The sequence below is a fragment of the Lepidochelys olivacea genome, assembly GCF_965140295.1.
Source record: "Lepidochelys olivacea isolate rLepOli2 genome assembly, chromosome: 15".
NCBI classification, from domain to species: Eukaryota; Metazoa; Chordata; order Testudines; family Cheloniidae; genus Lepidochelys; species Lepidochelys olivacea.
Window position 1 is genome coordinate 24100427 of NC_140425.1, and position 20965 is coordinate 24121391.

The following is a 20965-nucleotide window of genomic DNA, read 5'->3' on the forward strand; positions in this document are numbered from 1 at the left end:
TAATCTAACTACTAGCACTCCCCATGATCCAGGATATAGGAGGGCAATCTACCAGCAGTGTTGTGAGGCTTAGTTAATATATAATGTGCTTTGGACTCCCTGGATGGAAGGCACTGTTGGGAGTTATTGTTAGTTATTGTAAAGTTATTGTTACTTTCTCTTGACTGTTTTGGGGAGTATTTTCACAGTTACAGAGGATGGGGAAAGAAGCAAACTGCCTGTCCTGGTAGAGAATGGGATTTTTTTTGTTTATTTTTAAAAGGACCCCAGCATCTGGAAATATAGTCACTTTTTTGAGAGAGAGAGTGGTTAAGTTGTTTCAGTTACTGCTTCTGCTCTCTTACTCCTATGAATTTTTGTGCTTTCACAATCACATTTTCCTATTTAAAAAATATGTTTCTATCCCTTATTGCTGTGTGAAAGTCCCACATGGTCAGCAGGGGGAGATGACTAAGGCCTCAGTTCAGGAAGGCAGTTAAGCATGTGCTTAAATTCATCCTTATTCAGGAGAGCACTTCAGAGTGGGCTTCACTTTGATCACATGCTTAAAGTTAAGCTGGTGCTGAGGGCTCTGTGGAATAAGGAAGCTTTGCGGAATGGAAGCCCATCTTGTCTATACATGGGAAACAGTGAAACTAATTATACACCATGTGCCTGACAAACGTACAAAGTAAGGAAACTGAAAAAAAGAGGGACAGTCCCCTCCCTCTATTTAATATAGTTCAGATACAGTAACCTTCGGTGTCACTGTTTACACTGATATGTGCACGCATGTCAAACAGAAGTGTGATTGTGAAGTTTGCACAATCTGTTTTTTTTAAGTCAGTCTCTAGTCCTGATAGTTGCTGAGGAAAGCTGGAAAATATGATCTGTGTGCGTCCTGTAGACTCAGGAACCAGAAAGCAAATAAAAAGAACCCAAACTGTGATGGGTTTTTTGTGGGGGGAGGCAAGGATGGTTTTTTGACTCATAATTTTTAAGTCAAGCTTGTGATTTTGGGGGATCCTGACTCATAATTTTTTGAAAGCTTGAAGTTGGGGATAGTGTGTTTCAGCCAAGCAAAGTTGCTTGGGAATGTCCCATCTGTGCCACTCTGTCATGCAACTAGCCTCTGTGCCTGGTTTTAAAACTCCCACTTCATCTGCCTTAATCATACAGTTCAAAGATGTTTCAAGCTTTAAACCAATGAATTAAATCTTTGTCCTCACAACAAGGAGCTGTGAGATGACTCCACACTTTAGGTGTGGGCTCAGCTTCACTCCAAGACCGAGGACTAATCCGAAATAATCAAATATCAGGTGTTAGGAATTAATAAACATAAACCGTTTCATAGGGACACTGCTATTTGCTTTATATTTCCCCCCTTTAGCTTTCTTGCTTGGCAAATCTCTGATACGTTGTTGTTTTTGTTGCCCATCCTTGTAGTGGTTAACAAAAGGAAAAAAACTGAATTTGACCACATCCTTGAGGATGTCAAGCATTTATAGTTTATTAGTTTAGAAGCTTACTAAATTTAAACAGAAGCATTAACATGGCCTTCGGTTCTCTTGACAGTTATAAACTCTTCCTTGGGGGGATTTCTGTAATGCTGTCTAATCAGCTTAAGGAGTTAATTAAACAGCTGTCACTTAGCTTCTTAATTCTGAGACTTGATGCTAAATAAGATTTTAAATTAGTTATGCATGACTGAGGCATGGATTCTGTGATACAGCTAAGATGGCTTCCAGCGGAAGAGAAGGAGAAGCTAGACCTCATTTAAATGAACAGCAGTGGGATTCTGGGTGACACCCAGATTAATGATCTGGAGACTGATACATGGAAAATCTATGAGGAAAACGGAGGGTACTAGTGAGTGCCAAGTAAGACAAGCTATTCATTCTCATTTGGTGCATGTACTTGACCTTAAGAAGTTTTGATAACTGTTATTCCCTTCCCTAGTACAGTCTGTACACATTAAACCCAAAGACTGAGATACCTGCTGAAAACAGTAAGGAACATATGTGTGTCACAAAACAGGTGTCAAGTCTGGATAGTTTCCTTTAGTTTAAACAAATGTGTGTATCCAGATCTGGCACTCTGGCAATGGGCTATAGTATTTCAATGAGCTTTTAATGCTTCTTTCCTTTGTTTGTATAAAGAAATGAACCACAGCAGATGTATTGAACATTAATATGTTTATTCATATGCATCCCACATACTAATTTCTGTTGTGAAATAACTAAAAGCTCTCTTTAAGAAATCAGTATGTCATTTAGAATTCCAATTCCGTCCTCTGACTCTGAAAATCAAGAGCCAGTTTCTCTGCTCAGGTGTAAATCCAGAGTAACTCCATTGAAATCAGAAATCGGAATCTATATTTTTAAAACACCATTTCCAAAGCTCATATTTCAAGCTTCCTTGTATTTTGCTGCTCATCCTCAGAGCTAAAGGCTTTGTGCTGCAAATCAGCTCCAGTTATTTTGAGGAAACATGCCTAGAGGTCTTCTTTGAAAAACAAATTGGTGCCTTGTTCACGGTTGCTTGTGGTATTGTGTGGCTTTGAAGGACAAGAGGGAAAGGCTACTAAAATAAATTCTTTAATCCTGTTGAAGTGCTTTTGGAAGGGAACATTGACGATCACCACTTTTGTACTTTAATATGAAACAAAGTGGTCCTATTATAAATCTAGTGCAGAACCTCAGACATTAAGCATGAGTCAGTCATCTGCTTGTTTATTCAGGTAGTCATATGAAGGCGACCATTCAGAAATAACTGGGGCAGAGAACAAGCTAGTGGGAGGAAGGGAAGAATCACAAGATTTAGAAAGACATTATTCCTTTCTTTCAGTGTAGGAATTAGAGGGCAAAAGGCATCCTAAGGGAAATTAAATTGCAGGGGCACCACCAATTAAAGCTGGGCAACGACTAGGCATTCACATTTGCCTTTCTAGTTAAAAAGATGGTTGCTATGTGAAGCTTCTCAATGCGTTTCTTCTGGAGGAGTTTATACCTTCAGTTGCTCAGTATGAATCTTACTAGATAGACCCACTCCCCTTATGGGGAAAGAAATCCTTGCGTGGGCTATAATCACTTTATTTCATTGTTATTGGCTTTTGGTGTGCCTGAATTATAGAGATGTGCACCAAAATATACTCTATAACGGTTATAAAAGATCAGCATCTTTTTACAGCTGCTCTGGGAATCAACTTTTACTGGACAGCATATTAGGATAAAGCCTTTCAAAGCCGATAAGTATTCCTAGTTGTATTCCTCTGGCATCAAGTCTCCTATAATCCATGTTAGCTATGGACAAAGAATATAATATTTCTTCAAAAGATTCCAGTATCATTTAAGAAGCAGAAAATATCACTTTTAAATTAGTAACTGTTTTTCGATTTATAGCTGTTACACGTTGGAAATTTGCATTATAAATCTCTGTATAGGCTAAATAAGTATCATGTTTGTTTCCTTGGAATGAAATAAGTTTTTTATTTATTTTCACCATGGGAACATTAAGCCTTTTCTAGCCATTAAACAAATGGCTGAAGAAACATTTTTCATGGCCCCTGCTCTTTAAATTGTTGTAAATTCATTTTACACTTCTACATTCAAATGAGAAATGCAGATCAGATTTCTAAAGAAGAAATTCTCCAAGTGCAAAAAAGTGGAGTTGCTGAAACTGCAGAAACAATAAGTTTTGGTTGCTGCAAACAGATTCTGAATATTGCTCGTTTTACTTTGCACCTCTCTTGAAGTATCAAATGGATTTGTCTACTTGGCATACACCAAGTGTTTTGAGGCTTGCTGATGGGAAATCATGATCCTATTTTAGAACGTTAGGGGTTTCTATAAGCTCTAGGAAATATTTCTTTAAAAAGTTTGCAAAGTTTCTGAGGAGACTTTTGTGATCCTTTAAAAAGTGGCAATGTTGTAATATATTCTGTCAAGCTGATAGGAGTTTTGCATCATGCAACCCATGTGTTTTAGGAATGGACAAGCACGCCGATTTTGAGTCTTCCTTAGAGGTTTTTAAGGTCGGGCTTGACAAAGCCCTGGCTGGGATGATTTAGTTGGGGATTGGTCCTGCTTTGAGCAGGGGGTTGGACTAGATGACCTCCTGAGGTCCCTTCCAACCCTGATATTCTATGATACAGTTGGGGTAGGGACCAGGTCCGCTTGCATTTGTACAATACCTAGCCCCATGGGACAGATCCAGCTGGACTCTGGGCATGGGCAGTGGGTATCATAGCCTGAGGCAGGGCTCCCTAAACAGCCAGGCGTGGCCCCTCTCACACTCCCCCTCCTGCTCTTCCCCTGTGCCTTGGCCCCGGCTCAGGCTGGGGCTGGGGCCGCGCTGCCTGCCCTCCTGGTGCTCTGGGGCTGAGGGCTGGAGCCAGCACTCTGGGGCTGGAAGGGGGGAGGCTGGGGTCACGCTGCCCACCTTCCAGGCACTCCAGGGTTGGAGCCACGCTGTCAGCCCAGTGTTTCAGGGTTGGGGGCACTCACCTGGGGCTGGACCGGTGGCTGCAGTGGGTGGCTCTGGGCTTTGGCCGGGGGGGGGGAGGGGGCTTGGGTGAAAGGGGCGGGGCTGGATTAGCCTCCCCCAGCCAGCGGTTCATGCTCTGCCCATGTCTCTGGGTTATTAAATGGTTATTAAATGATAACACTAATACTTGAAACTCTACCCAAAACTCAATCCAAATCTAAACTACCAATGCATCGGATTAACCTTATTTTTTATGCTGCTTTTCATTTTTACATTCCTTTGCCAGCACCTCTCTGCAGCCAGTGGTGAAATCCAGAAAAAGAGGCTGCTCCCATGGATTCCTAGCTCACTTGAGAAGTGAGAAGAAATGTTATAAAAAACGAGGCGTCCCTGGGGCACCTTAGACTAAATTTATTTGGGCATCAGCTTTCATATTCATCATATTCCAAGTCATTCTTTGCAGACCAAAGAGTCAGATATGGTTCTGATAAGCTTTAGAATGGCAAGCTGCTTCTCAGAGCAAACTCATGAACATTTTGAGGTTCGCTCTCCACTAGCTGTTAACTAGGGGCAACTTTTCATTTTAGCAGCATATCTCATTAGTCAGATTGTTTGCAAAAGCTCAGTATAAACTCTCTCCTTCGCTAGGGCCTGCACTATACGGTACAGACTAGAAATCTCAGGCCACTCACATATTGGTTCCAGCTTAATACTGAGGCCTGGATTCTGCCAACGTAACTTTACTACCATGAGTAGTCCTATTGAAATGAAGCACGTGCACAAGGGAGTGCAGAAACAGGGCCTAAGGTCTTGGTTCTACAACTCTTATATGTGCCTAGTAGCTGTCCCATTGGCTTCGGTGGGACTACTCGTTAGGGGAAGCCTCCCCACCCCCAAGTGGGTGTAAGGTTTGCAAAATATCTATACAGTATGCAGGAGACTCTCTGTGATGCTTCAGATTAAAGAAAAAAATTAAATCATTTGGAAATTTAGTTGCAAACCTCCCGGAGATTCTGGTTGCCAGAAAAATATCTTCTGTTCTGAGAGCAACGCTACGCCCAAGACTGATGGGCCTCATGCTGCAGACTGGCTGTCCTTAGAGACATTTACCTTTGTGTGACTTGTGATTTCAGAATATCGGAAGGGTTTGGGGACTGGTTGGGGGAAAGGGGGGGCCTTCTTCTTTACCGTTCTTTTGTAAAATTCTATTTCCCGCTCCCCTTAAAGATCATGAGGTTGCAGGGGCAGACTCTGGCAAGGTAGCTATCAAAAGTGTAGGAGTTTTTTTCCTTCTTTAGATACTGCTTTGATCCCAAATAAAGTGTCTGTTCCTTTAAATAGTGTGAAGAGCCCTTTTTTATCCCCGTTTAGATGAGAGAGATCGGTGCTTCCCCTCTCTCTATCCTGAGAGACAGTAGGGGGAGTCGTTGTGGTTTCGATCGTACTTTGTTTCCTTCCACAAGTGAAATCAGGTCAGGCTCAGAACCCATAGCATGAGCTATTTAGATAATGAGAAGTTAGCACTCAGGGGGCTTTGGAAGCCTTTAGTTCATAAGAACCAGTTGAAATCAAGGAGCTCTTGTTCTATGGGATATTCCTTGATTCAGAGGCCTGGTTTTGAAAAGCTCAAAACCTTTCCAGGAATGAGCAGTGCCTTGTAATTAGGAATGGAAGAATGCAGGAGTCAAATTGTGCTCTTTGTTTCCCTTCGTGTAAATCAAGGATAACTGTAGAGAAGACAATGAAGTTACACCAGGGTAACCGAGAGCCCAATTTAGTACTGTGTTTCTGAGTCAAAATGTAGTCCTATAATCTGAACCACAATCCTTAAAATGTATAAGTAATGCATCAAACAGGTAATATTCCTTTTGGAATAAATGTGGCAATAGTGATATAATATAATATTATTCACTTATATAGCTCATTTCATGTAAAGAACTCAAAGCACTTTGCCGACAGCTTTACTCTTTGAGATAGGGTAGCTCTGTATTATCCTCATTTTACAGACGGGGAGACTGAGACACAAACAGGTGAAGCAACTTGCCCAAGGTCACATGGCAAATCAGTGGCAGAGTCAGGGTAGTTTCCAGCCTCACCATCCCAAGCTCTAAGAACGAGACACACTGGTTCTCATTCTCCATTGCCCTGCTCTCTTTGTGGTCACTTACACCAGATATGAGTGGTTGCATTTTAAACTCACTCTGCTGTGGCATAACCAACTATACGAAGTGCAGAGCAGTGGAGACTGAGGCTCATTGCCTGTGTTTATATGGCCCCAATTACCACAGTATCTGAGCACCATACCGTCCTTAGTGTATTTATCCTCACAACACCCAGGGGAGGTACAGAAGTACTGTTTTTTCACCATTTCACAGATGGAAAACTGAGGCACTGAGAGGCTAAGTGACTTGCCTAAGGTCACTCAGGAAGTCTTCGGCAAAGCAGGAAATTGATCCTGGATTTCCCAGGTTCTAGACTAGTGCCTTTACCACTGCACCATCCTTCCTCTAATTATGTAAGCACTGTTTTCTCTGACGTTTTTGTAGAATGCCAATGGCTACAGAATACCGTCTGGAGCAGGGTTCCGATGGTTAAAGGACAAGGCTTAAAACAAGGTACTTTCAGGTGACCAACAGGGCTGTTAACTGAGATCAGTGTGAAGAGGTCTCCTAAAGTACCGACTACTAAATCCTAGGCACGTGCATGCTCATACTGTGTGGAATCTCCTCCGGGTGTCATCCTCTAATATAATAGTGAGCTGTAGCTCACGAAATCTTATGCTCAAATAAATTGGTTAGTCTCTAAGGTGCCACAAGTACTCCTTTTCTTTTGGCGAATACAGACTAACACGGCTGTTACTCTGAAACCTGACTGATATTCACTGAGTGGCAATCAGGGAAGGGGGAGTACCCTAACAGCTCTGATGACAGAAGGGAGTTTGTCACCAGAAGTTCTCTGTACAGAATCAGGGAAACTCTTGAAGCACAGAGCTACTGCCATACATGTGCAGTGGACAGAGCACTGGACTGGGAGTCAGGAGACCTGGATGCTATTCCGTGGCTCTGCCATTGGCCAGGCGTGTGATCTCAGGAAAGTCACCGCCTCTCCATTTCTTTTATCTGGTTAAACTGTACGTTCTCAGGAACTGACTCTCACTCTGTGTACAGCACATAGCACAATGGGTCCCCAAGCTCAGTAGGACCTGGCGCTACTATAATGGAAATAATAAATATCAGTAATAATTAATAATGAACAGTGGGTTAAAGAAGGGGGCATGCTGAGTGATGGGATCTAGCACTCATCCAAGTCAGACCAGACACATCACCCGCTCCATATATTACTGGCTCATACTATTTTAAAGATCAGGGTTCCCGAGTCTGCTCCTCAGCCATCCTCAAGAGAATGATTTTGTGCCTTCTACCCCATCAGGCTGGCTAGACCCTTAAAAACAGACCTCTCATTATCCTGCAACAGTGCGTTAAAACACCACACCTGGCTAATATCATACAGTGCTGCGTTGCTACAGTGTTCTGGGCATTGCTATTGAGTTCTATATGGGGAGATCAGACACATGTAAATGGAAATCCTGGCCCCAAGGAAGTCAATCCCATTGTTTTGACTGGGGTAAGGATTTCACGCCCAAGTGTTACCTTGCGCTTGGTGCAATTTACTGTACCCTTGTCCCATCCTCTGTGCCAGCAATTCTTGGGAGGTCAGTGGAAAATTAACACAAGCTTCATTTTTATAAGGATAGGTGAAGAAGAGGAGAGCTGGCGTCTGATGACAGAAAGGGGGGCGAGGAGGAAGCGTCTAAACCAAGGGTTTGTTTGGTCTTTTAGGAAGCTGAGATCCTGAACACAGCGATTCTCACTGGGAAAACTGTGGCTGTCCCTGTCAAGGTGGTCTCAGTGGAGGAGGATGGGACCGTGACTGATCTTCTAGAATCCGTGGAGTGCAGATCGTCTGATGAAGATGTAATTAAGGTGAGAACCTATCATTTAATTGAGGGAAGGCCACATCCCTGCAAGAAACACTGCCAGTAGTGTTGTCTGACCTGCCAGGGTCTGTTCTGTGTGTGGCTAGTTTAATCCGTTCCTGACTATCCTTCCATTAAAAGGCAAAGAATTATTATCATCATTGTAATGTATAGACCAATGCACTGGACCTATTAAAACACACTGAAAACCCCAAATCTCCACCCAGCATCTTGGGGTGTGTTCATCAAAAATAAAAAAACAGATAGGGAGGCCAGTGATTGACAGGGCACAGCAGTGTCCTGACCACACCTCTGCACCTGTAGGTCTATCTTAGCTCTACACCCACAGATGATTCCTTTACACTGGGATGACTCTGTCTTGGCTGGCTATGCTGGCTTCAGGGCAAAGTTAGCACAAACTCTGATGCAGGGGAAACTCTTACCTAAGGACTTTGTATTTGCCTAACTTGCAGTTCTCTCACCTCGGTGTAAATCTGGAGTAGCCAGGCTGGGGTTAATGGCATTCCAGCATGGTAAAAGTGAAAGGGCGAAATTCTGCTCTCATTTCAATGCGGTTGAATCAATCAATGGGGCTACACTGGGGTAACCAACAGCAAAATTGGTCACTGAAAGGCCAGAAGACAGTGAAAGACCGTTTGTGTATTGGTAAGTGTAACTTACACCCCCTACCCTCTTATTAGCTGCTTTCTCCTGTTTCATCCCTCTCTTCCAATCCCACAATGGGCGTGTCTACACTGCAGCTGGGATCAACCCTCCCAGCCCGAATAGACGGACCTTTGTAACAGGGCTCGCACTAGTGTGCTAGAAATAGCTGTGTGGACAGTGCATCAATGCAGAGGCTTTGGCTATTCACCCAGCTCAAGCCCACTTTACTCCCTGGGTCCAAGATCAGGTGGCTAGCTCAAGCCTCCACTGCTGCGTCCAGATAGCTAAGTTTAATGCATTAACGCAAACCCACCAGTGCAAGTCTGTCTCCCTGGGTTGTGTGGCTCACTCCCAGCTGCAGTGTAGACATACCCACCAAGAGACTGGAAGTGGAGCTGTACCCAGTGAGAAAGTTACACCAGTTTAGGCTTAGGCTCAGACTTGCTTGTGCTGTGTAACTCCTACTACTGTTCACCTTTTCTCTGGCCCCTTGTCTCCAGCTGAAGTTCATTTGATTTCTTGGTCATTCCTAGCTTCTCTGCTTGAAGGGAAAGTAAACATATGTATTAAAATGGACACAGCCTTGAGAAATGCATCCAGAGATAGCAAGTGCTGTGAGCCTTATTCTGCTGAGGACCAGAAAATGAAAATGAACCTCCATGTGATGGGAGGAAAATTGTTTTGCAAGTGAAGTGCCTCCCACTCATAGGTGTGATTTGGAAGAAGAAAGAAAAAGAAGAAAAATTTGTGACAAATAAAGCACAAACACCTACACATGAGAAATTACCCAATCTATATGATGTCTTTATGAGAGAAAAACACTGAAGCATGATCCAGTTTCTTTTGCCACTGATCTCTAAGCATGGTAATCTGACTTTCAGGACTTTCTGCATTAGTGGACTGGTCCTGCAAACCTTTGGGCATGCATGTCACTTTTCACACAGGGGTCTGACACACAAGTGTAAAATGACTCCCATGGTTTTCAGGATCAGGCCCCAAATGTGTAAGAAAAAAATGCAGCTAATAAACTCAGTGCTTTCTACATCCCTTCAAGCCACGCAGCATGCATGTCCCAGTTGAACTGTCACCTCTGAACTGAGGGCACCATGTGACCCCTCAAGTTCAACATTTCCTTATTTCAGTTCTCAGCATTCACAACTGCTCTACTTTAGAATAAAAGCAGCCTGTATTCATTCTCCATTCCTTTTTTTTTTTAATTTTCACTCACTTAACCTGCCAGCACACTGTTAATGCTTGAAATGATTTTAAAAAAGAACTAGATAAATTCATGGAGGATAGGTCCATCAGTGGCTATTAGCCAGGATGGGCAGGGATGGTGTCCCTAGCCTCTGTTTGCCAGAAGCTGGGAATGATCAACAGGGGATGGATCACTTGATGATTACCTGTTCTGTTCATTCCCTCTGGGGCACCTGGCAATTGGCCACTGCCGGGAGACAGGCCATACTGGGTCAGACCAAAGGTCCATATAGCCCAGTATCCTATCTTATGTTCTTATGATTGCCTCAAGACAAAAGGTTCAGATCTGGCTTTTGAAGATAAAACTAGATGATCCTAATAGTCTTAAAATCTGTAAATCTATGTAGTGACATCTCAGTCATAGAGGCCTTGATCATGAAAGGTGCCGAGTACCCTCAACTCCTGTTGACTACAAGCCCATCTCTAGAACAGTTACTCTTCTGGCTTCAAAGGGATTAAGCACTTCACAGGAGATAGTCAGATTGGGCCATATTTTTTTTTCTCATGGGTTCACAAGCCTCATTATGCATGTACTGTAATGCACTGTGATGTGCTATAAAGAGTTGTAGATTTCACCATCAGCTTTCTGCAGAAGTGAAATGGCCATTTGGTTTATTTAGTGTGGAATAATATAACTATGAATACTAAATGTTTTTAAGAAACCCAGCATATCCCATTTAGTTGGTATATGTTAATGGACAAGGGGAGACCATGATAGACAGTGCTGGAGAGAGACGATGGTGTGAGGTGGGTACAAGAAACCTAATAACAGAATGACAACAATATGGGTTTGTCTGGAGTTTGCCATTATCACCTCAGATACTCACAGCTGGCTGTCCTTACAGACAGGCTTCTCTAGAAGAGAAAATGAGATAGACAGCTAAAAATTAGCACTAAAACCAGGCCAGCTAAAAGAAAATTCCTTTGTGAATCCAAAGTTGTTGGTTTTTAAAAATGTTTTTAAACCTAATCCATCTGGCAGCCAATGGGCCTTAATCACTAAGGGCCTCTCCCTGAGCTGGTGTAAATCAGCCTCATTCCAATGACTTCAGTGGAGTTGCGCCAATTTACACCAATTGAGGATCTGGCCCTGTGTGAAATTTTCCTCAGTCAAAGGTTGACGGGAACATTGCGTTCTCTCAGCTGCGCATTTTCCCATTTTAATTTGGATGCACACACTAGCGGGATATGTTTAGCTCCAAATCTATCCTCTCTGGGCCCCATTAGCTGATATGTCTTTCCTAGTGGACATCTTGTGGCATTGAAGTGAGACTGAAAGCTCCATTTTGTTCCAGTGGGGAACACCAGCAACTGGAGGCTTTGCTTAATATTCCTTGACGTGAGCCCTTAAGACCAATGCAGGTAATCAAATGTTACTGTCAGAGGAGCAACCTGCAGGGAGCTTCAAGTTTACCTCCAAGTTAAGGAGGGAAGAAACAAGGTAACTAAACAGCTTGAAATGCATAGAGCTGTAGATGGTGAAAAGTGACTTTTGTTAGCCATATTTCAACTTTTCTGTCAGGGGATTGTAACGAGAGCTGTAGAAATAACTGATTTTTCAGTTTGCTGGCAATTCTGAAAAATCAGGGGGAAATATTGTGCCATATCGGCCCAAACAAAAAAATATCCTTGCCCCGAAAAGCTGAAAATTTTTTGTTTCAGGTCAAACAAAATTTTGTATTTTGATTACGTCGAAACATTTCATTCACCTGTAATGAAACAATTTTGAGTTTTTTACTTTTTAAAAATTATTTTAATTACATTGCAGTACATTTCAGAGTAAAAAGTCATTTTGAACTGAGAAATCTAAATGTTTTAATTCAAAAACATTTTTTTTTAAATATTCAGGTTTTTTTCAACTGAAACATTTTGTCAAATTCAGCAAAAAGTCAGAAAATGTTTCAGCTGGCCAAGTCTGTATTTTTCAGTGAAAAAAAATTTTGGCTGAAAAACTTTGCCTACCTCTAATGGTAACATTTACACCCATTCTACTTGTTTTAGGCCACTGCATCTTCACAATAATACCTTGTACAGAAGATGAGGCCAAGCAATTTGAAAGTCCAGCATGTTATATGTTTCCTTTTTAAAATCTACACGGGGTTTCCATTTATCTTAACAGTTGAAAACCCAGCCATCATGCTGGTGGCTTCTGATTACACATGCCTTTCTGTCTCTCTTAATCCTCTTTTTTTTCTGCTTCTGCAAGATCCTTCTGAGTCTGGTAAATCTGCCACTGATTTAAAAAATGGATTTGTTTAATGTAGGTTCAGAAAGAAAAATTACAAATTAGTTGACATGTATTGCTTAGCCATTGCCACATTCTTAGCTTATGTAAATGAAATCAATGATGTTAAGTCAGTTTTCATCAGCTGAAGATCTGGCCCCACTTCCTCTGTATGGTGATATTTATAAAGAATGTGTTTGCACTTTAAAGTGTTAATAAAGAGGCAGTGTGGCTACGAATAAGTGGGTGGGTGTGAAGCCACCATATCTCCTGTGCCATTTCAAAATTAGACTGGACAGTAAAATGTAGAATACACAGTGATCCTTATTAAATAGCTAACATTTGCCAACCGTACCACAGTAGTTTCCAGCGTTTAGAAAAAGAAATAAATGCAACATCCCAGCAAACAATCCTACATCGGCAGAGGGGTAGGCAAGACTTGGGTCCTTTTCATCTTTAATTTCATCTAAATCTGAATCCTAGTAAGTTAGTGGACAGCCTTGTGTTGTCTGGAAAGTGCATAGGGACCCATTGAGATTAGCATGCTGCGCTAGTAGCATCATCAGAGCTGAAATCTTAGAGTCCAGTTTTTCAGTACAGGCCCAGGGAAACACAGCGTATCGCTACACTGCAATAAAACACCCCTGGCTGGCCCGTGTCAGCTGACTCAGGTTCACAGCGCTTGAGCTGCAGCCTATGAAATTGCAGTGTAGACGTTGAGGCTTGGGCTGGAGTGTGGGCTCTGGGCCCCTGCAAGTGGGGAGGGTCCCTGAGCCCAGGATCAAATGTCTACACTGCATTTTTATAGCCCTGTGAGCCTGAGTCAGCTGACACAGGCAAGCCACAGGTGTTTTATTGCAGTGTAGACATACTCACAGAGACACATACCCACAGCGTATATCCAAGGGGGCAGGTTCTAATGGATCACTACTACGAAAGCATCGGGGAGCTGTGGGGTGGAATAACTCAGCGGATTGGTAGTGGCACACAGTGTCCAAGAATGTAGCCCAGTGACTGAAAATTGTTGATTATGAGACAGACTTTGAAATAAGTAAGTGGTTGGTTCAGTTCAGTTCTTGGTACTCAAGGCAGGGTCCTCATCCTTGTACTTATCTTTAAAACACGCAAGGAAATGTTTGGCACTATATGAATAACAGAATAATATAACCCAGCAAGTGTCTGTGTCCCAAAAATCATCCTTGCAACTTCCACTCTTCTTAGCGAGAGACCAGGAACTGAATGGGAATAGAGACGACTAGCAATGGTCCCTGAGGCTCAGACACAGTGGTGGGGTGGGGTGGGTGGTCAAGCTTGCACTGCCATTGTCTGTTCTGTAACTGATCCAAGGCTAAAGTTGGGACTTCACAATCCAGGATTGTCAATCTAGCACCTTCCACCAGCATTTAATTCACTTTGATTTGGACTGGGTGTGATTTTAAAAAGTGGGGACCCTGGGATTAGGTTTTCACTATTCTACACTTAGCACTTGTACAATGCTTTATGTTTTCCATCTTCTGTAAAAACAACAATAAGTCTGGAACATGCCTCAAAAGAGAAGCAAGTAGTATGGTCTGAAGTAAATAGGATGAAATTCAATAAAGACAAATGCAAAGATCTCCAATTAGGAAGTAAAATCAGTTGCACACATATAAAATGGAAAATGACTGCCTAGGAAGAAGTACAGCAGACAGGGATCTGGGGGTCATAGTGGATCACAAGCTAAATGTGAGGGAACAGTATAACACTATTGCAAAAAAAGCAAACATCATTCTGGGATGTATTAGCAGGAGTGTTATAATTGTAATCCTTCTGCCAGGCGGAGCCAGCAGCAACCAGGGCCGGGTTCAATATGTAGAGGTTCCTTTCCATCGATACAACACAGAACCGGCTCGAGCCCCCACCTAGTAACCTGGGAAAATTATACACCACAGCTTGATGCCTCTGAGAGGCAATACTTCACCACTCACAAGCACAGAGTCTGAGTGTAGAAATGAAACTTTTAATAAAAGGAGGGAAGTAACTCTATGTTAATTTGGGAAAACACCGGAAACAGGGTTCATAAACATAAACCATGAGCAAAAGAGACACCCCCAAGTAAGATGGGCAGTGTCCTTTTCCCCTCAGGCTCTTAAGTCGAGCAACCCACAATGTGCCAGTCCCTTCTCTGCATCCCACTCACAGTTGCTGTCTGTGGTCAGTGCAGACCTAGAGTTCAGAGGTGCATCTGCAGATTTCACCTCCCACCCTTGGTGGAGGTAAGGAGGCACCCTATTTGCTCCACTGCTTGGGCACTCGCCCGCTGCCCTGCTGGCTGCTTCACTGTGCCTCTCCACCAGCCGCCCTGCTGGCCGCTCACTCTGCTGTGACTTCTGCACATCAGTCTCTTAGTGATTTTCAGTTCTTTGCAGGCTGGGCAAAAACACTGCCCCATCTCAAGTGATTTCAGCTCTCAGTGATTGAGCATTTAAAATAACAAAAGAGGCCCCTAATGAAGCCTATTTAGCTCTTTCTTTGAACAGTGATGAGGAACAGGTTAAACCAGTTAGGGAGGACCTTTGGGGAGGGTTCACAACCTCCTGACTGGGACACCTGTTCCCATCCCTTTTACTTTCACAGGGCTCTGGCATTTGAGTCCTTGGCTTAATGAGGTTCTTTCATCTGAGGGTGACCCCCCCTCATCTGAGGGTGACCCCTCCCCCCGATTTGGGACAGGTTAAGCACAGTCCTGCTTCCCTGTATTCCTACAATAATTACAACATTGGTCACCATATTTCACTACCCCTGCATTCAGTACTAAAGTGATTTGTAACCCAACACCAGCCAAAACTGATTACTTTGACACCTCTCTATCTGCTGAATATCTAAGCAGAGTAGGAGCAAACTGTATTTACATAAACACATCGAAAGTCTAGCTTTCAGGGGAGCGTTCATTCAGACCCTGCTTACATAATCAAGACACAAGGAGTAATTCCTTCGCTCTACTCCACGCTGATTAGGCCTCAACTGAAGTATCATGTCCAGTTCTGGGCACCACATTTCAGGAAAGAAGTGGGCAAATTGGAGAAAGTCCACAGAAGAGCTACAAAAATGATTCAAGGTCTAGAAAACATGACCTATGAGGGAAGATTGAAAAAACTGGGTTTGTTTAGGCTGGAGAAAAGAAGACTGAGAGGGGACATGATAACAGTTTTCAAGTACATAAAATGTTGCTACAAGAAAGAAGGAAAAAAATTGTTTTCCTTAACCTCTGAGGATAGGACAAGACGCAAGAGACTTAAATTGCAGCAAGGGAGGTTTAGGTTGGACATTAGGAAAAACTTCCTGTCAGGGTGGTTAAGCACTGGAATAAATTGCCTAAGGAGGTTGTGGAATCTCCATCACTGGAGATTTTTAAGAGTAAGTGAGACAAAAACCTGTCAGGGATGGTCTAGATAATACTTAGTCCTGGCCATGAGTGCAGGGGACTGGACTAGATGACCTCTTGAGGTTCCTTCCAGTCCTACTATTCTAGGATTATTGTTCAATTTTACCTATCTGAAAACTGAGACACAGAGAAATTAAGGCCCCGATCCTGCAAAGACTCACAAGTGCTTAGTTTTAAATCTGTGAGTAGACTCATAAAGTTCAGCAGGATTACTTATGTGCTTAACATTATGTGCATGCATAAATCTATGCAGGATCAGAGTGTAGGTGACTAGACCATGGCCAAATAGTGATCAGAACTGAGAAGTTTCTGGCTTCCACAAACATCCCATAGACCTCAGTGCCTTGGCAGCAAAAACCCAATTTCTGCTGGCTTAGTTAAACCTCCATGTATCACATTGTATCATCACTGTATTTTCAGTACACCTGCTGTACTTCAGACTTAAGACCCTAGTGCATGTCAGAGCCACACTCATAACAACAGAAGGAATTACAAGTGAAATGAGCTCAGGTGCACATGGCCCTCTGTACCTCATAAGACCTATGAGAGTTTGGTCCAGGTAAAGAGGCAGCACAGGGTCTATCTGCAGCTCACTGTGCTATGATGTGGTAGGCTTCATGCCAGTTGCACAAGCAAAGGGTCACCCTGCAGGTCCATGGCTGAGGGATGAATTTCCCAGTGCCTGCATCTATCCTGCCCAAATTCTGATCTCTCAAGCTGTGAGTGGATAGTGAATAGTGAATTTCATCCCAGGATCATTGCTTATTTTTTTATCAAACCACCTCTGTAGAAACAAGGCCCAAATTTGTTCTGGTATGAATAATCAGCATTCGGTTATGGCTTCAGAGGCGAGGAATATAAGGCGATTTTGTTCCAGCCACTCTGAGTGGTACTGAAAGGACAGTAATGCCTCTGGCATTTTGTAAAGTCTTATTGCAGAGTAATAAATCCTGCACTAAAACTCAGTGTGGTCTTGTTAGTGGCAAAAATTACCTCTCTCTTGTCAAGTGCCGCCCATTACATGCTGCTCTCACCAGAACTAAAGTATCCAAGTCTTTTAAATAGCCTGACTCAGGCAGTGTTTTAAAACATTAAACTAATAGCATCTGCTTCTCCTCTTTCTTACACCTATGTAATAGAGGAGAAAATTCTCCTCTGTGAAAATCAGTGGAGTGACACTGGTTTAAAACCAATGGGAGAAGATAATCAGGCCCATGATTGTGAGTGGGGCTGCAGTTTGACCTTGACAGTTGGAGTGTTGCCAATGCTCACAATTTTATTGTGTCATTATAGTTGGTCTTAAATCTCCAGCACTTGGAGACATGGGATTGGGTTAGAATTCCAAGCTTTCCCTTTTTTTGAAAAGTAATTTTTTTAGCCCTCATGGCTGCAGATAAAAACTTGAAAACATGAAGTAAATGTATCCTAAAGATGCAAAAAATCAGAAGCTGAGTAAAAGCATTATTTTTCATGTAAATCTTATGATTTTTAAGACAATCTCATGATTTTGAGGGCCTGCCTCTTTAAATGCTTGGGATTGGTGATACTGCAATTAAAAAAAAATATGAGTGATCAGTAGAGATGGTCAGAATACTTCAAATGAAACATTTTTGTGTCAGAAAATGGGATTTCATTAAATAAAAATTTTCTGTGGGAAAAGATTGGTTTCAGCAGAATTTTCTGTTGGGGAAAATCAAAATGGAACATTTCCTTTTGGGTCAGTTGGATATTAATCTCTGTGTCCATCTGAAGTATCCATGAAATCTCAATTCTGGGTCCCTCATACCTCCGTTCTCCCCTTTAGGCTCTGTTCTTGATTGGACTACATCTCCCATGATGCACTGTGGTGTCTCACTGTGGCTGAGCTGCCATGACACACTCTTTTTAACATCAGCTCATCTTGAAACAAAACTTTCCATTGCAGATCAACAAATGGGAATGAAAAGTTTCAATTCAGGGGTGTCTAAACATTTATTTTGATCAAAAGAATTTAAATAAATAACTATGATCTCAACCCATTTTCAATATTCCTGAATGAAATTTTTTCTAAACTTTTCATTCCATGAAAAGTTTTGATCATTCATCTTTTCATCCCAACTCAGGATGAAAATAGAAGTGGGATAGAAATTCCATTTTGCAATCAGCTCTACGGATCAGAGGGGAAAGATCAAAGCTCATGAAAATATAGTGTTAAAAATAAAAGCTGGGAATGAGCGACAGGGGAGGGATCACTGGATGATGACCTGTTCTGTTCATTCCCTCTGGGGCATCTGGCACTGGCCATTGTTGGAAGACAGGATACGGGACTAGATGGCCCCTTGGTCTGACCCAGTAGGGCCATTCTTATGTTAAATTCTTATAAAAGTCACAAGAATAACTAGTGTGGTCTGACTTGATGCTGTTTTTAGTGGGAGCAGAAATAGATCCCTGATCTTCCCAGGATTAAAATCAGGAAAGGCAAAAATATGTACTGAAAGTAGAATTTGCCTTACCAGCCCAACCCATGGCTTCCTTGGAATGAATTGAAACGCTCATTGAAAGTCATCGGTGCTCATTGCAAGAAGGTCAATGTTTAACTTGGCTCTCAATAGAGTTGGTTGACTTTTTGCAGTCACCCACACATAGAAGTTTCTATGTGGCAATAATCATGGCTATGTTTTCTTTAGAGTCATGAAAGTTATGGAATATAGTATGAAAGTGGAGCTGTAGCTATGATAGCACACAGGTCAAATTCATTGCTGGCATGAGACTTCCACTGACGTTGAGGGAGTTGCCTCCACATAGGGCATCAGTGAATTTGGCCCTTTGTGCCTACTTGGCAGAGACTGTATGTCTAGTGCATCCGGGGGAAATAACCTCCTCTGTCCATTGATATTTCTATTTAATAATAGTAAGGAATGAGCCTGATAAAGAGTAAGACAAGCTCCTTAAAGATATCCAAATGGTTTTGTCAAAGAGCATCTCTCACTAGGTTCTCAGTAAGGAATTCCTTCCAGACTGACTAGTGGGGCAGGGGGCAAAAAAAAAAAAAAAGAGCACAAGAGACAATAAACACAGTTTCACTTCTCATTAGTAGGTGATCTGAATTGTTTATGGTAAGATGCAGAAAGGCAGGTCATGGTCATTTGTGGTTGTAAGAAGCAGGAAATGACCTAGTTCGCAGAGCTGTCAGCCAGGTATTGTCTCTTTTTATTGTTACTTAATTGGGAATTTCTCATTTTTCTTCCTTTGAGGAGAGTGGCTGCATTCTGAGATTTTGGAAAAGGCGGTTCAGTCCCGGTGTCAGTTAGTAAGGAAACTGGATGCCTTTCTAGAGTTAGAAGACCAAGGAGGGAAAGTGTGTGAACTGGGAAAAGGAGCTCTAATAGATCAACCCATCCCCAATTCTTTCAAGGGAAGTAAGTCTTATTTACTTTTGACAGGCATTTCCATGGTAGCATGAGTTCACCTCATTATGACATTATACATTTGGAAAGTATCAAGGATCACCTCTTCCCATCTCCTCTATCATTGCTGGAAATCCATCACATGGAATATGATAGTCTGATCTCCAATCCCTCCAGAAGAAAGTAAAAAACCATAAAATCCCCCAATAATATGACATGGGGCAATTCAATCCATAGATCCCACAAATGAAGGTGCTCAGATACCACGGTTTTGAGGGTCATATAAGTGCCCAAGCAGAGAGATTAGATTGACAGGTAGATCACCATGTTTAAGTATCACATGGTCTATGAGAAACCTTAGATGTCCATACAGGATGGGATTTTCAAAAGTGCCTTGACTTCCAAATGGGAGTTGGGTGTCTGGCTCTTTTAGGTGCTTTCGAAGATCTCACCCAGAAGGTACTGCATCCCAGTGATGATGGAGGATTCTTCCAGTACTTCCTGGAAAAGATCAGTCCAAAGGTTGATTGCCTTCTCAGAGAAAATGACAGAGCAAGAAAATGGGTGGGCGGGATGAGCAGAAACACAAATGGAGCCTAATTTACTTCTTACTTACACGGGGGTAGATTACAAGTAGCCACACTGAAGTTAATGGAGTTGTGCTGCTATAAGTGAAAGGTGAATCAGGCACAGGGAATCCAACAGTACAGGTCTCCAAAGTAGGAATTTGCATTAAAGAACCGTAAGATGAGAGCTGTGCTCTCAAAACACCCTCCCCCGCTCTTAAAAGTCGTCACGTTCTCCAGTTACAGTGATTTGTAAAAAGAGCATCTACCACCTTCTTTTTAAAGAGGTCGTATTTATAGTGCTCTGTGCAGGCTCCAAGTCATCCTGCCAATGAGGATTCAAGACTCTTAATGCTGTTTTATTACCATGCAGTAAAATGTTACAATATGGCAGATAAATTGCTGTCCTCTAGATCCAGTTTAGGATTTTTTTTCTGGACATAGTGGGTGCGATATATCTACCAAGCTTTGTATCTTTTGTTTATCATCAATAGGACTGTCCAGGTGTTGTGTTAGCTACAGAAGGGCTCTTATATTGTTGCAATATCAACATACAAGACCAGATCGTCAACTAGTGTAAATCTGTATAGCTCCACTGACTTCAATGGTTCTATGCCAATTAATACCAGCTGAGGATTTGGCCCTTTGCCTGAAACTTAGCAGATAAGCTTCTGGAGAGGTTAGGTCCTGAAACCACATCCACTGCCCTGAAAATCAGATACAGGGCTTGTGGGAAAGTGTTGAAGCCCGCAGAGACAATGGGAGAAGCTAGGGACTGGTTGGAGATTATAGGGATATTCTGAAGGAAAGGAAGCCAAGGAAATGGGGGGTGGGGAAGAAGGACCTAGTTGAACCCAAGCCCCAAGGACTGTGCACATCTCTAGCCCACAATCCACGCTGTCTTCCCCTTAATTGATGAAGGTGGGGCAGTATAGTCCAATAGTTAAACCATAACAGTGAACCGTAGGAAACCTGAGTTCTAATCCCAGCTATGCTCCAACC

General features: G+C 42.4%; 1 protein-coding gene across 3 annotated transcripts in view; it reads left to right on the top strand.

The window, feature by feature from the left end:
* The window catches only part of LOC311531629 (transmembrane protein 132D-like), a 386634-nt gene that overhangs the window by 320211 nt on the left and 45458 nt on the right, over window positions 1–20965 (top strand). For all 3 annotated transcript variants that reach the window (XM_084649164.1, XM_084649165.1, XM_084649166.1), the window contains one exon: window positions 8304–8447. In XM_084649164.1, coding sequence (XP_084505290.1) covers window positions 8304–8447 — 144 coding nt within the window. The remainder of the gene's footprint in view (window positions 1–8303; window positions 8448–20965) is intronic.